The sequence below is a fragment of the Vulpes lagopus genome, chromosome 4, assembly GCF_018345385.1.
Source record: "Vulpes lagopus strain Blue_001 chromosome 4, ASM1834538v1, whole genome shotgun sequence".
In the NCBI taxonomy this organism is placed as follows: Eukaryota; Metazoa; Chordata; class Mammalia; order Carnivora; family Canidae; genus Vulpes; species Vulpes lagopus.
In genome coordinates this window covers 112816375-112832974 of record NC_054827.1, presented here as the reverse complement: position 1 = coordinate 112832974, position 16600 = coordinate 112816375, and the positions used below count along the sequence as shown (strand labels likewise).

Here is a 16600-nt window from a genome sequence, read left to right as displayed (position 1 = left end):
GTCAGAATTGATAGCGGACAGTAAGAGAGGTGCAGGCCCCCCTGTTCCTTTATGCTCACAGGGACTGGGCTGACTTCCATCTTTGAGCTTCCTCAGTTCCACGGAGCCCTGGTTCTTCATGTTTCTGTGCAGCAAGCCCAGGGTTAATGTAGGACAGATAAGCTGGGCCCTGGCTCAGCAAACCGAGTGTCTGTAAGAATTCCTCTGTGGTATGAGCCTGAACTCCTACCCTGTCCACAGAAAACTGCTCCTGGCGCACTTCCTCTGTGTAGGGAGTGTAGGGGCTCTAGCTCAGCTTGGTAGTGTTGTTATAAGTCCCCTGGCCAGTTCTGTCCTAACTAGCTAATCAGCTTCTTCCGTGAGTAAGTTCTGCTGATGGGGCGTCTCCTGGAGATTGCTTGGCTGAACGGAGATTCTTCGGCCGCGGTGGGGAAGACCTCTGATTCCTCATCTGGAAAAAGGCAGAAAGGGCTTGAACTGGAGAGTGATACACACACAGGTGAACTTAAACCCTGCAGGTTTGAGTGCTGCTGAAGCACTGCCCATACTTGTCACAAGGCTCTCCGCCCCCACATCAGCACTGAGCTGGCGGCGGTAAGTAACTGAAAAAGTAAAGTGCTGTGGGTTGAATTCCCTCAGCTGGATTGTACATTGTTTTGCGTGATTTATATCCTGGTCTCGAGGGAAGGGAATCACTGAAGGGCCCCTATCTCCTGCACTCCCCTTCAGTTCTAGACACTCAAGTCCTTCCCCAGGTCGGGTGCAGTAAAGGGAATCCTTGAGTCTGAAGGCTGTGCATGCCAGCCAGTCCTTAATCCTAGCTTGTGTACAGAAGTGTACACCCCTGGAGGGAAGCAGCTGGCTGCCAGTGTGCCACCTGTGTCCCATGCTGCCTGACACATGCTCCTCAGGCTCCAGGGACTAGAGCCACGTGGTGTGTGGTTATGTCCACAGCTGTCACTGCTTAAGGAAGCTGAAGAAAATAGAGCAGGAACTGAGGTCTGCTTAATGACACACTGGAGTTCTCAGGTGGAGTTTCTCTGGGAAGAGTACATGATACCACAGGGACAGTCATCTGTTCCCTACTCGGGCCATCTGACTCCTCCACCATCCATCCAGCTACCTGGCAACCCTGAGCTAACTCTGGGGAGTCACCCAAAGGACACAGGTTTGATCCTGTAAGTCTCCAGGACCATTAATGGACAAATTACCTCTGGCTTCATGACATCGCGAGGAAGGGGTCTTCCCTTGAAAGAGCAGTGGAGACTGGGTGAGCGCCTGCAGGCTGCTGGTGGAAAGGCAGCTCCGCACCGCACAACCTGCTGGGGGTGTGGAACCTACAGCGACAACATGTGATGGCACAGGGTAAGCGCGGCCCCGCAGCACCCCAGACCAGGGAGCCAGAGCCTTTTCAGGAAGCACCTCCCTGCCCACCCGGCCAGCTGCCAGCCAAGGGCCCCAGACTCACTGGAAATAAACACCTCGTTGTCCCCTGTGGAGGGGAGGTGCCGCCCACTCATACTCGGAGAGTGCTCCTCACTCCTGCTACGGTCTGTGTCTCCTCTCTGCTCGTCACATGCTCTCTTGGCTTGACACTCCGCTTCCTCCTTGGCAGGAAGGAGCCTCTTCCTGGAGCCCAACCCAAACTGTCCCCAGAAGGCTTCCTCAGCCTGAGGCACACTGTCCCTGGGAGGTGACTGATCTGGCAGTTGGCACACCCCCTCAAGCTCAAAATCCCCCAAGAGAGGAGTCCTACAGCTGCTGAGTTCAAGGCCTGCTCGCTCCCTGTGTTCCGGCTCGAGCAGGGACACGCCTGCAGGAAAGTCAGTGCCGACTTCGCTCCTGCCAGCGGAGCTGCCGCCCACTGCCCTCTTCCTCCGGGGCCAGTCTTTAATGGTGTCAGGAGTGGTCTTCCCGCCATGCTTGGGAGACGGGGTCCAAGGAACACCGACATCTGTTTGAAACGGAGAGGGGGTGCTGGAGGGGCAGCGGGTCGGGGTACAGGACTGGCAAATGTAGGTCTGTCCTCCGCTCTTGCCGGGGGTGCTGTGTGCGGGGCGCAGGCAGGGGGTTGACATGTAGGTGGCTTCAGGTTTACCTGAGGCCTTACTGGCCTGGGACATGCTGCTGAGTCCAGGGAGGGAGCTCTCCTCTCCCAGGGAGCCCACCTTCTGTGGTGGATCAGCTTCAGATAGACAGCCGGGGTCTACCTTTTTAATTCGAAGCTTAGGAAGGCCAGAAGCTTGCATCTCCAGCTCCACCTCATAGGTCTGTGGGCTGGCAGAGGCTTTGGGAACCCGAGGTGAAGCTTGCAGGTTCTCTAGCTGGGAGGCTGCCTGGCGCTGCCTCCTGTCTGCGGTGCAGCGCAGGTCATATGACAGGGTCGGAGGTGAGCCGGGCTGAGGGGATGGAGGAAGCCCGTGGTGAGACAGAGAAGGCTGCTCACAGGTAACCACCATCCTTGACGCCTCACCTTCTTCCGCTGGTGTGACATGACTTTGTAAGCCATTACTGCCATGGTGCTCTGCTTTGTCCAGGAGAGTGAGATACTCTGTGTCACTCACAATAAGCAGAGGAGAGGACAGACGCCAGTCACTGTTGAAGCCAGTCCCACAGTAACTGTGTCTTTCAGGAGAAGGCTGAGGAGAGAGGGTTGCTTCCGTCTGGTCTTTTCTGGCATCTGTGATGGCAGCTGGGTTGCTAGCTGTGGTAACCCTAGGAGCAGCAAAGGGGCTAGGCTGGGGCTGCAGGGAGCTGCTTTCAAGATTAGAGGTGTCTCTCTGCCTTTTTCCAATTTTAGAAGGGAGCAAAGGGGGCATGAGGTCAGACTGGGCTATCAGTGAGGTTCTGGGGGGCGTTGAGGGCACAGGGCAGGAGAGAGATGAGGATACAGTGGGTGCTTTCTGGGGCTCTTCCCAATCCAGTTCTTCAGGGGGAGGAGATTCTATCGAAAATTTCCAAAATGGACTTTTTGTGGAAATCTCACCTAAGGGAGAGGTCAAAGGTTTTTCTGGAGGAGGAGGTGGGAGAGAAATCAGACTTGTACTCTCCAGTGTCTTGGGGACTGAAACAGCTTTATCCTCCCATTTCTGGGCTAGCTCCTCTACCTGAGGAGCCCAGGGGACACAGGGATGGGGGTGCTTTTGATCCACAGGGGTTTCTCTTTGCAGCCCTGAGGCTGCTGCTCTCGGAGGAGTTCTTAGGGCATACCTGCTGGAAGTCAGACTCTCACTCCTGGTCATGGCTGCCCTGCTGGAGGTGTTTTCTGGACTGGAAATCTGTGAAGGTGGCCAAGTTGAATTCAGAAATCCAGGTGGCTGACCACCTGGCCTTTTGGGAGTTCTTGGTATCTTCTTTTCAAGAGGAGAGGTTCCTCCTTTTGCCAGGGAGCGTCCTTTCCGAGGAGTGACTTTTGGTGGAGATGGTGAATCCCAGCCAGGTGAGCAGTCTTTTAAGGATGCCTTAAAAATGACCTGTTTGCCAGGGGTCACTTCTGTAGGGTTTTTTTGCCGCCTTTCAGGGGTGTACAGTGGAGTTTGCGGTGTACGGGGGAACCTTTGTGGTGTAGCTTTAGAGGAGCCTGGAGATTTTCGGTAACTCTTCTTAGGAGTCTGTAAAGAGATACTTGTTTTAGTGCATACACAGCATGACCCATATTCTCTATCGAGCATTAGAATAATCTCTAAGACAATGAGAAAGGCAGATGGGAGATTTCTGGGCAGCTGAACAAATGACTGTAAGCTGGATCTCAAATAGTGACACATTTCCACTTCTAACCATGACCCAGATTTCACTTGTCTACTTTTTCTAGCACCAAACACTGAATCTAATCTTGATTCTACGACAAAATTTTCATTGCATGCTCCAGCTAAAATAGGCTTTGCCTCTAACGATATATCACTCCACTCCCAGCTACTTTTCTCTTCAATGAGACAGCGCCTTCTGGTCTCTGCCTAATGTGGCCTCCAGATATCACATCACCTGCTATTCACCTGCATCAAACATGTGCCGGCTATGCACCCACTATGTGCCAGGCTGTGTGTGTGTGGGGGGGGGGTAGGGCAGGAGGGGTATGGAATATACAGATCCATAAGTTACAGCAACACAGATAACGTCTCAGGAAGGACACCCCAGCAAAAAAATTTCCCTCCCTTCCTGCAACATGCAGTTAAACACTCCCAACAGGTAAAGGAGATCAGACACCCATCATTTCTACAAACTTGCTCGATCATCTCAAGGGAATCCTTATTTGGTGGGCATTTCATGTTCAACGGGGTATACAGCCAGATGATGACACAGGGGTGCCTGTGCACTGACAGGGCCATGCATGGGACAACATGGGGGCACAAGAACAGGCTGGCTGTCTAACCCAGTTAGCAGGAAATGGGGACAGGAATAGTCAGGTCTTTAAGAATGGGTGTCAGCAGGTAAAGGCAAAAGATGGGGAGGAGGGAACTCTTGTGCCTTGGGCTCTAAAGTTTTCTACGTCTAAAAGGAACAGCACCAGCTGTGTGCAGACCAGCATGCAGCCTGATGTTGCCAGGGATGTGGAGGATGAAGCAGGGGCAGGACGAGGGCCACAGCCAGCCCACAGAGGCCTGTGCCTGTCTGGGGAGGACTGAACCTGGTCCTGGAGATCAGTGGTCTTCAAACCCATTCCCATAGATTTATGTCCTCCCTCAACCTCTAAGCTGCTTATTAGGTTTATAATTACTTTTTTTTTTTTTTTTTTTAACACAATGGTCTCAATTCAGGAAAACCTAGAAACCCTGCTTTAACAAAGAGTAGTAGAGCTCTAAGCAAAGTGATGCAGTCTGAAAAGATCACTGTAGCCTCTGGAGGCAGGACGGACTTGAAAGGAAAAAAGTGAATGAAATGTTACAAGTAGAACTGAAGTAAGGCAGGAATAGCAGGGGATGGAGAAGAGGGAATGCAATCAAATAGTCTGTAAACTGGCAGGATTGATTGATTGGCTTAGTCTGGTAAGAGGAAGCAGTCCAGAGAGACTCCCACGTTTCTAATGTGGGTGACTGGATCGGGTGGGCAATGTAAGAGAAACAGAGGATTGATCCCTGCCCATTTCAAAAATATATATACATAGCATGATAAAAATGGTGGATGAAACCAACAGACCAGGGGAGATCATTTCTATTCTCTTGGCCTCTACCAGACTGCTATCTTACATCCCCACATACCCAATCATCATTCATCTGGATCCACCCAATGACCTCCAAATAGCTATCAGTATCTATAGATCACCTATCTTCTCTTCCCTAATGGACTCAGTGGGTTTTCTTGGCCATGTCTCTGTTTCTCCCTCAAGACCACACAATTTTAAACATTATAGGAATGTTATACCTGATATGCGGTGGGTATCTCAGAGCCCAATGGGTTTCTTGAAGGCCTTTGAATTCGAGCTGAACACTTCTCAGAGGGGCTGACCATCTCAGACATTGCCCCAAAAAGCAGCCTCTTAGGAGAACGAATACTTTGGTTTGGAGAATTTTCTCTTTGGTCTGCAAGTCAAAAACAGTGATTCTTTCTTAACTCCTGCCCTCCCAGTACAATTAGAACAGCCAGTCCATACAAGATGACAATTTTTTAGAGCAAGTGGGAGTGGAGAGGGAACCCACCTAATTATGCCAACAGCTACAATTATTCCTGCCATCTTGAATTTTAATAGGACTCCATATTAACCTGAGCCCTTACATTATGCAAGTAAAACTATTTGTAAATGTATCTGAGGATCCAAACCAATGATGGATGAAAGCATGAAGGACAAACATATCACCTTCCACCTAGGACACCGAGTGTAGAATATGAACACAAGGTGGAAATAATGGGTAATTCCTGTTAAATGAATAATCACCTCTAAGGATAGTATGGACCAGCTGTAAGAATCCAAAGGGAGGACACTGCTAAGGAAGGCCATGGATTATTCATCACCCTGAACCTCTAATGGGCATACCTATTCTACTGCTCCAATGTCAAGAAAGAAAATGTCAAATTTTGTACTCTTCCCAAAAACACTTCCCACAAAGTAGGCACAGACTTCTGAAGGCAGATGGGCAAGCATGTTACCTGACTTTTCTTGCTGGAATGAGTGAACTCTTTGCACACTTCGAGACTTTGGCTGAGACCCAGAGTAGAAGGAACCAGAATTTGTCCTGCTGAATGACAATTGCTTGATTCGAGGACTTCGTCTCAAGCTTACTTCTGCAAAAGCAGATTTGTAATTTATAACGAGGTAGAAATGCAAACTTTACATTTTCCATTTATGAAATGGGTCAAATTTATGTAGTGCCACACACATGATAAAAATTTGACAAATTACTAACTTTGAGATTTCTAAAGTATTGTAACAAAGCTACAAGGGGTATGATATATAGTCCCAAAGTCCAAAAACAACCATTGACCCTCTAGACAGTCCCTTCAGAAGTTTCAAACTGCAACCCTTTTAACCATCATGTTGGGTTAAAAAAAAAAAAAAAAAAAAAAAAAGGTGTGTATAGTGTGACTTTTGTAAAAATTTTTTTAATTTAGAAATTGCAGTTTTCATGTTTATGTTATATACATTTGTATAGAAACAACACCTCTAAGTATTACTAAAACTAAAATGTTAACAGTATTTCTGAATTGTGGGATTATCAAGCAATTGTTAAAAACTTGGCTTCTAATTTTTCTTCAATAAACAAATTACTTGAATCATTAAAAAAGTGGTTTCTTGTTTTGGGGGAAACTTCTGTATCACCTGTTTTTTAACATTTTATTTCTAAGTAATCTCTACACCAAACATGAAACTTAAACTCACAACCCTAAGATCTAGAGCTCTATCTTCTGATGGACCCAACCAGGTGCATGCCCCTACATGTTCTTTTAAAATAAACAATAGCCCTTTTTTTGTATTACACAGTGGTTAGACTGTACCCTGACGTCCATTTCTATTGTGTAAAAAAATTTTCTCCAGAAATCCCTTGGGTAAATTCTGTGTAAGAGACCATTTACTAATAAATACTTACTGATTTATACTGTGGGCCCAGAGCTATCACAATGTCTGTAAAATATCCTAGGATATGCTAATTGATAGCACAAGTACAGAAGGGCCTTCATAGAAACTAGTTAAAATACAACAGAAAACAGGGACACCTCAGTGGCTCAGTTGGTTAGGCATCTGATTCTTGATCTCAGCTGAGGTCTTGATCTCAGGGTCGTGAGTTCGAGCCCCGAGTTGGGCTCCACATTGGGTGAGGACCCTACTTTAAAAAAAAAAAAAAAAAGGCAACAAAAAGGAACTGTAGGTAAAATACCGTCTGCTCCTTTTTCTGGGGACTCTTCAACAATGTCAATATCAGGACCAGGATCAGAGGACCTTAAGGAACAAAAGGCATAAAGATTATTCAGCATCACTCATTATTAACATACTTAATGCACATTAAAGAGAGAGCCTCTCGCCTCACAAAGCAATAAAGACCACAGAGTTTGATAACACCAGTGTTGGCACGCACTCTCATATGCTTTACTGTCCAAAGTAAAATAGAACATTTTTTTGGGAAGCAGTTTTACAATGTAAAAATTAATTAGAAATATGTATGCCTTCCAAACCACCAATTTCACTTCTTGCAATTTGTCCTGTAGATATCTTATACAAGTGTATAACGTCTGTACACAAATAATGTCTAGAAGAAGCCTTGACAAGCCCCTCCCTATTGTTTCTGTTAAGTGCAGCTAAAAAGCCCTGGACATAAAAAGCCCCAACAAAAGCACTAACGATAACAACAACATTCTTATATATAAAATGACTTACAGACTAAAAGGTGGCAGGAAGAAGCAAACTGGCTGAGGTCCCCAGAACCCCAGGTGAGACAGGGCAATAAGCTCCCAGAGATCCCTTTTTGCTTCATAAATCCCAGACTGGGTGCTGGGGGAACAGACAACCCAGATATATGAACAGGAACAAAAACTGCCCTAAGGAAAGCCAGTTCTCTCTAGCGAAAGAACCAGGAAAGGAGCAGCCTCACATGACAAACTTTCAGATGCTAACTGCCACGGAAAACTCTGGCCCCACCACACCCAGAGGCCAAGCTGAGATCCTAGACTTCCAGGCTTGCCCAGCAGCAATGAGGACTCCCTCCGTCCAATTATGAATGCTTTTTAAAAATGTGGAATATCCATTTGATGGAATGCTTCTCAGCGCGCGCACGCGCACACACACACACAGGATGAACTGTGGACATATGCAACACCACGGATAAATTTCAATTATGGCAAATGAAGTAAGTGAAACAAAAAGTACATTCTGTATGGTTCTCCAGCCCTCATGGAATTTATAGAATGTTAAATGCTTTTTGGTTATAAGACAGTTAAGACCTACGTCATGAGAGGGTTGAGATGATGGACAGTGGCCCACAGGATCTTTAGCAAGGCCGTGTAGGTGCACAAAGGAGCTAGACAAGGATGTTCTCACCTGCCCTTGATTTGTCTGTGAAGAAGCCTTCTGGACACTTGCTTATGTACTGGAGTTTCAGCCACACTCCTAGTCAACAGTCTGTGATAACCTAAAATGTAAATGGCATAAATTTCATTTAACCTTATCAAGAAGCACCAACAAGGCAAAGGGGGCAGTTTGAACCTATGTTTGGCTTACTACTCATGCTAGAGTGGTTTTTGCTTGTTTTCACTTAATGGTTTTTAGACTAAAGTCTCACCATAGGACTCAATTTAACATGATACAACAGCTCATCAGCATAAGAGATTAAATAGTAAGCCAATGTAAAATATCGTAAAATTATTCTCGGGGGCCTGAGTGGCTCAGTGGGTTAAGCAGCTGCTTTCAGCTTGGGTCATGATCCCAGGGTTCTGGGATCAAGCCCTACATGCTGAGCAAAGAGCCTGCTTCTCCCTCTCCTCCCTGCTTGTGCTGTCTCGCTCTCTCTCTCTCAAATAAATAAATAAAATCCTAAAATTATTCTCTAATAAGCAATTCTGAAAAAAATGAAAAACACTTATTAAAGCTAATACATTCACTCATCAGTTCTTTCACTTATGATTAAATGAAATAAAGTATGTGAAAATGCTGATATGCCATGCAGATAATAAGGTATTTAATAGTAAGATCCAGCTAGCTGGCATAAATTTCCCCAGTAGAGTATGTAACCAAGCTGCTCATAGGAGGACTAGTTTAAAAGGAGTTACAAGTGACTAGGAAGAGAAGTGATTTCGGCAGGAATGTGGCATAAGGACCTCTGAAATAACTCTTCTCCATAAAAGGAATGAGAACACTGGGCAAAAATAGGCAAAATCAGCTTTTTTAGAACTCTGGGAACTAACCAGTTTATTACAATCCATGGAGTATTTATCCAACAAAAACAGTGAATCCCAGTAAGGTGAGCTTCACAGAACTTTATCTTGCCCAGGTCCCCCCTCTCCCCAGTCCTGCAGCCTTGAGAACCAACAGTCTGCAATCACTGTGCAAACCAACAGCCCAGGGGCCTGTGAACAGGGCTAAGGTTCCTCCAAAACACCATTCCCAGATCTCATTATCTGACCCGTCTGGCAGTTTCCTGCAAAACCCCACACGCAGGAGTGGTCTCTATTTGACCCGACTCAGAACTCACCCAGTGCAAACAACCTCTTTCCAGGGAACACTTACTGAAGCCAGTCGGCAGCAACTGTAAACATCACTGCTGCCAGAGAGACTGCTAACAGCTGGGGCAAACAACAGGCTAACCAAAAGTTTAAAGGGGAACACTGGGAAAGGAGACATCTGTAGGGGCCTCTGCAAACCTCCACCATATTCCTGGGAATAATAAGCCCAGAATAAACCACTAAGGCTGAAGCTGTCACCCATGACTACCCTCGAGGCCTCCCACATTTAGCCAGGCAGTTTTCGTTCTCTCTGAAGGAATGAGCCAGCTCACCTAGGGCCCTCAGCAGGAGCTGAGAAACTAACTGGTTCCAGACATTAAAGGAAATCTGTCGCATCGTTAGTGGGATCACTTAAGCTAAGTGAGCAGACGTCAGTAGCTACATGAGACAGAATAGACTTTAAGGTAGTTCAGCAAAGTTACTAAGCCAACAAAAGCACTAACGATAACAACAAACCCTGGTTGGGAAGGGACAGGTCTGGCTGTCAGAACTGTGAGGTCCAGTGCTCAGTACAAAATAAGACATGCAAAGAAACAGAGGTTAGCCCAGGCGCAGGCAAAAAGAAGCAGTCCCTGAGGAATTCCAAACATCGGATCTGTTAGACCAAGACTTTAAAAAGCTGTTTGAAATACAAAGACCACATCCAAAGAACCAGAGGGAAGTATGAGACTGAAGACTTGCCCCATAGAGAAGGTCAATAAAGACAGAAATCCTAAAAAAGAACCAAACAGAAATTCTAAAGCTGAAAAATGAAAACCTTATTAAATAGGAGGTGGGAGAAGAATCAACAAATGTGAAGATGGGTTAATTCAGATTAACCAGCCCCAGGGACAGAAAGCAAAAGGATGAAGAGAAACCGTCTCGGACATCTGTGAGACACCATCAAGCATAACATCCACGTACTGGGAGTCTGAGGAGGAGAGAGAAGCACAAAGAACATCTGAAGAAATACTGGCTGAAAAAATCCCAAGTCTGATGAAAGACATTACATATCCAAGAACCTCAATAACCCAAGAAGGATAAAGTCAAAGAGATCCACACCTGCACAAATCATAAATTGTCAGAAGTCAGATAGGATCTTGAAAGGAGCCAAAGAGCAGGGAATTCATCAAGTATAAGGGATCCTCTAGAAGGGTAAAGCTGATTTCTCAACAGAAAGAAAGGACAAAAGATAATGTGATGGTATATTCAAAGCGCTGAAAAGGACTCAACTGAGAAATCTATATCCAGTAAATTATTTTTCAAAATGAAGGAAATTAGCACATTCCCAGATTAAAAACAAACTCCCCTCCCCCCAAAAACAAAACAGAATTTTTAAGTACCAGATCTGCCCCACTAGAGGGAGTCCTTCAGGCCAAAAAGAAAGGGCACTCAAGAGTGAGACCAATCCATGGGAAGAATTAAAGAGTATCAGTGAAGGAACTACATAAATAAATATAATGTATAGCACAAAAGCATTTTTTGTTTGTAACTCTTTTCTCCTAGGAGTTAAAAGATAAAGTGATAATTATAAATTGGTATTGATGGGGGTGCCTGAGTGGCTTGATTGGTTAGGTGTTGGACTCTTGATCTCAGCTTGGGTCTTGATCTCAAGAGTCCTGAATTTGAACCCGTGTTGGGCTCCAAACTGGGTTATGGAGCCTACTTAAAAAAAAAAAAAAAAAAAAAAGACCTAAATAAAAATAAAAAATATATTGGTGCTGATAAGCATACAATGTACAAAGATGTGATGTGTATGAAAATATAGTACAAAGGAGGAGGTAGGAAACAACTGAATTTATAAGAGCAAAGTTCTTCAATACTACTGAAATTAAATTGGTATTCATCTGAATGAGGCTGTTGCAAGATATTAATCATAATCCCCGGCGGGGCGGGGCTGGGGGGTAATGTCACACAACACTGGTGTAAGAAGCTCTTAGGATTGGTCTCCCCACTGAAACAGTTAGTAAACTAGGGGGAGAAATGATCAGAATCAAATATTTTGGAGCTATGGAACCCAACTGGATACTTATAACAATGAAGAAAATGCTTTATATGAAAGGAAGATGCTGATTTTTGGTAAGGGAATGCCATGCATAAACAGCTATATGATCTCCTTTCCTCAGCTTCACTCCACCTCTATGGGAGAGGTCCACATTCTGGGAGCAGCTGGCTCGAGGTAGAGCAGACAGACAGTGGACACCCTGTCTTCCAAACTTGGGGTTGTGTGTTTTGGTCAATCTGATGGATCCCTGAAGGGCTGATGCAGGTGCTTGCCCTGGTTTTGAACTTCTCAGGATGCAGTAGTTTTCCCTCAATGCACACCTGGGAAGATATTTTTTTTTTAAAGATTTTGAGAGAGAGAGAGAGAGAGAGAGAGAGTGAGCATGCTTGCGAGTAAGTGGGGGACGGGTAGAGGGAGAGAAAAACTCTCAAGTGTACTTCACATGGAGCATACAGCCCAACATGGGGCTCTATCTCACGACTGAAATCAAGAGTCAGACACTTAACCAACTGAGCCATCCACGTGCCCCACCCCGGGAAGATTTTTTTTTTTTAAGATTTTATTTATTTATTCATGAAAGACACAGAGAGAGAGAGAGAGAGAGGCAGAGGGAGAAGCAGGCTCCATGCTGGGAGCCTGATGTGGGACTCGATCCGGGGTCTCCAGGATCACACCCTGGGCTGAAGGCAGGCACTAAATCACTGAGCCATCCGGGTCCCCACCCCAGGGAAGATTTAAGAGACAAGTATACCCCCTCTTGCTTTTCCCTTTTAGGAGTCAAGACATTTAAGGAAATCTTTGTCAGGTCACTGATTAACCACAGAGATAACAGAACAAACTTCAGTGACCACACACACATGGAATACAAACTTTACAAAAAGCTTAGAAAACAGAGAAAAAAATAAAAAACCAGAGCTAATGCTCTCAATACACAACGATTAGCAAGTGGGAGAATCTGGTTTCCAGAGTTACCACATTATAATACTCAGAATGTCAAATTTTCAACAAAGAATACAAAGAACAGAGAAGTAGAGCCCATTCACAGGAAAAAAAACAAATTTGATGTAAACCATCCTCAAGAGATCCTAGACATCAGAATCACTGGTCAAGGACATCAAATCAAGTTTTCTAAATATGCTTAATGAGCTCAAGAAAATCATGAATTACTAAAGGATATCAGGAAAACAATATATGAATAAAATGAGAATATCAATAAAGTGATAAAAATTAAAAGAAACCAAATTTTCAAACTATTCCAAAGAATAAAAGAGGAAGAAAGCTTGTAAGTTCATTCAAGAAGGCCAGCATTACCTTGATACCCAAACCAAAGATACTGTAGAATAACTACAGACCAGTATCTCTGATTACCATAGAGGTAAAAATCCTCAACAAAATATTAGCAAACTGAATACAACAATACATTAAAAAATCATTCACCACAATCAAGTAGGATTTATTCTAAAGATGCAAGAGTGATTCAATATTTGCAAATTAATGTGATACTTCACACAAACGAGAAAGAATACAAACCATATGATCATCCCAAAAAAGAAAAAGCATGTGACAAACTACAATATCCATTCATGACAAAAACTCTCAGCAAAGTTTAGGTTTAGAGGGAACATACCTCAATGTAATAAGGCCATAGATGAGAAACCCCCACAGCTAACATTATACTCAATGGTGAAAAACAGAGCTTTTCTTCAAGACCAGGAACAAGACTCTCAACTAATTTCTTAATTTAAAATTTTTAAAAGATTTTATTTATTTACTCATGAGACACACAGAGAGAGGCAGAGACATAGGTAGAGGGAGAAACAGGCTCCCTGGGGGAAGCCCAATGCGGGACTCCTCTGAGCCGAAGGCAGATGCTTAGCCACTGAGCTACCCAGGTGCCCCTCTCAACTACTTTTCAACACAGTGCTAGATGTCCAAGCTGCAGCAATCAAACAAGAAATAAAAAGGCATCCAAACTGATAAGAAGTCAAACTGTCACTATTTGCAGATTACACAATACTATAGATAGAAAACCCTAAAGATACCACTAAAAAGCTAATAGAAGTGATAAATGCAGTAAAGTTGCAGAGTACGAAATTAATATACAGAAATCAGTTCTACTTCTACACACTAGTAATAAAGTAGAAGAAAAAAAAAAGAAAACAATCCCATTTAAAATCGTGCCCAAAAGAATAAAATACCTAGGAATAAATTCAACCAAGGAGGTAAAAGAATTGTATTCTGAGTACTATAAAACATTGATGAAAAAAATAAAGATGCTGGTGTATACTGTAGGATTCCACTTATAAGAAATACCCACAGAGGCGAATTCACAGAAATAGCAAGTAGAATGGTGGTTGCCTCCAGCTGGGAAAGTCAGGGGAAATGGAATGACTCCTAATGGATATGTGGTTTCTTTCTAGAATGATGAAAATCTGGAATTTGTGATAATGGTTGCACAACTTTGTGAATATAATGAAGACAGGTAAATCACATATTTTACTCAGTTACTAAAAGAACAAAAAAGAAAAAACAAAAACAAAAACAAAACCAAGCCAAAAAAATCCCCAAAAGACTAGAAAATAACCGGTCACTATCTTTCATTTCCTTTTCATTGGTTTTGTAAAATAGATGCTTGTCTGTGGGAACGACAGGAAGGGGAGGACTGAGCAGATACTAGGATTAAGTCTTCATTCAAGATTAGAGGGAGAGAGACCCCCAGGGGAAAACTAATGGAACTTAGAGAGGAAAACAGGAGATCAATGAGCTTCTGCAACAGAGTCTGGAGGCTGCTTTGGATCCAAAAGCCCTCCCCTTCTCTTGGCTACCCTAAAACATGGTACCTTTGGTCCTCTTGAAGTTGTCAAGTTTACACTCTAGACCTTCCACTGCTGACACGGAGTGGCTTCTAGGTAACCCCCGTTTTGCCGATCTCTTTGAAGGAGAAATCATTTCCTGGTTGAAGAGATTTCTTCGAACTTTGGTCACTTCTGGGAAAAAAAAAAAATAGCATCTAATATTATCACTAATATGTGCCATATCTGGGAAAAGAAAGATACTCAGAGGCTGCTTAAGGAAAGTATTCTATAGACCGGCTTCTATATTCACATTTACTAATAGGATTTCCTTAAATATTATACTCACATGGTGCATTCAAACTATTTAGTTTTAGAAATTCAGTTTGGAGAAAAAAAAAAAAAAAAAGAAATTCAGTTTGGGGACGCCTGGGTGGCTCAGTGGCTAAGTGTCTGCCTTTGGCTCAGGGTGTGATCCCAGAGTCCCAGGATCGAGTCCCACATCAGGCTTCCTGCATGGAGCCTGCTTCTCCCTCTGCCTGTGTCTCTGCCTCTCTCTGTGTCTCTCATGAATAAATAAATAAAATCTTTTAAAAATTAAAAAAAAAAAAGAAATTCAGTTTAAATCCAACTTTTTATAAGGAACATAAGGAAGGCCATCGCTTAAATTGGAGGCTATCCTCATTGTAAAGTGGACACAATCCTTAAGAGACTGGCTAATGTAGATCAGGGTCTTTTTTTTTTTTCTTCCTAAAGATTTTATTTATTCATGAGAGACAGAGAGAGAGGCAGAGACACAGGCAGAGGGAGAAGTAGGCTCCCTGAGAGGAGGTGGGACTTGATCCCAAGATCACCACCTGAGCCAAAGGCAGATGCTCAATCACTGAGCCACACAGGTGTTCCAGGGTCATTTTAATAAAAGCCAGTGTTATAAGGATTTTCCTCACTTTTGGCCTTTTAACTGCTTTGTATTCAGCTTAGCTCCAAGGAGAAAACTGTTCCTTCAATTCCACAAATCTTTCTTCTTAGGATATTTACCAATTTACCAGGTTATTTTAAATGCTCTTCCTGACTCCAGAGCATGAGAATTTGTGGCCATTTAGACTCAAAGTTAGGAGAAATAGCTTCATAGTCAAAAATTACTTGACAAAGCCAGCAGGGTGGCATGTTAATCTGAAGCAAGACGGCCTAATGAAGGCTCCTCAAACCTCACCAAGGATAAACTCTTCTGAGAGTAGGTCACTTAAATACAAATCAAATTAGCCATGATCCACAAGCTGGGAGGAGCCCTTATATTACCCACCGGGACCAACATTATTATTAAGGACATCAATAATGCCCAAGTTAAAAAAAAAAATGCCCGAAATGAATTTATGACTTGACAGCCAAATTTGATTTGCTACTTTGTTTTCCCAAGTTTTTTAAAAGTTTAATATTGAAAGTTTCAAAGAATACATCACACAGAGAATCATCACTAAAATCCACTAACTGTCAACATATGTTTTCTCCCTCCACCTCTCTCTCTCTACATTTACACAATTCTTGCCATATCCAAGCACGGCATGGTAAGGTGGGGACATCTCAACCCTTCAGTTCCCTGTACTTCAGCACAGATCTCCCAAGAACAAGGGCAAGTCACTCAGCATACTATCCAGCTTCCCATTTCTCTCATGGTCTCATGAGAGACCCTGTCCTCCTGGAAGTTAAGATCCAAACAGGGATCACCTAGTGCGTTCAGCTGCCACACTTAAAGTGCTTTCATCTAAACCAGTTTATCGGGATCCCTGGGTGGCGCAGCGGTTTGGCGCCTGCCTTTGGCCCAGGGCGCGATCCTGGAGACCCAGGATCGAATCCCACGTCAGGCTCCCGGTGCATGGAGCCTGCTTCTTCCTCTGCCTGTGTCTCTGCCTCTCTCTCTCTCTCTCTCTCTCTCTCTGTGACTATCATAAATAAAAAAATTAAACCAGTTTATCACTGCTTCTTTTCCTTTTTGTGGCTTTCATAATAATGGGTGTTTTTAAAAAAAGATTTCTGGCCAGTGATTTTGTAGAATGCAATATTTTGAGACTATGTATGTGACTCTTATTCTCCTAGCACGTGGTATTTGGATATAATTAACGATTCGTATAATCATACAAAATTCTAATTTATAACTGTATACAGTTGCTAAAATAAATGA

The 16600-nt window shown here is 43.8% G+C and overlaps 1 protein-coding gene across 1 annotated transcript in view; it reads right to left on the bottom strand.

Annotated features, from left to right (window-relative positions):
* Positions 1 to 285: 285 nt before the first annotated feature.
* TICRR (TOPBP1 interacting checkpoint and replication regulator) overlaps positions 286 to 16600 on the bottom strand; it is a 39876-nt gene continuing 23561 nt past the window's right edge. Inside the window, exons 15-22 of the mRNA XM_041751010.1 lie at positions 14470 to 14616; positions 8465 to 8555; positions 7308 to 7369; positions 6082 to 6216; positions 5359 to 5516; positions 1469 to 3611; positions 1212 to 1337; positions 286 to 451 (exon numbers count right to left, since the gene is read on the bottom strand). Coding sequence (XP_041606944.1) covers positions 339 to 451; positions 1212 to 1337; positions 1469 to 3611; positions 5359 to 5516; positions 6082 to 6216; positions 7308 to 7369; positions 8465 to 8555; positions 14470 to 14616 — 2975 coding nt within the window. The 3' untranslated portion in view covers positions 286 to 338. The remainder of the gene's footprint in view (positions 452 to 1211; positions 1338 to 1468; positions 3612 to 5358; positions 5517 to 6081; positions 6217 to 7307; positions 7370 to 8464; positions 8556 to 14469; positions 14617 to 16600) is intronic.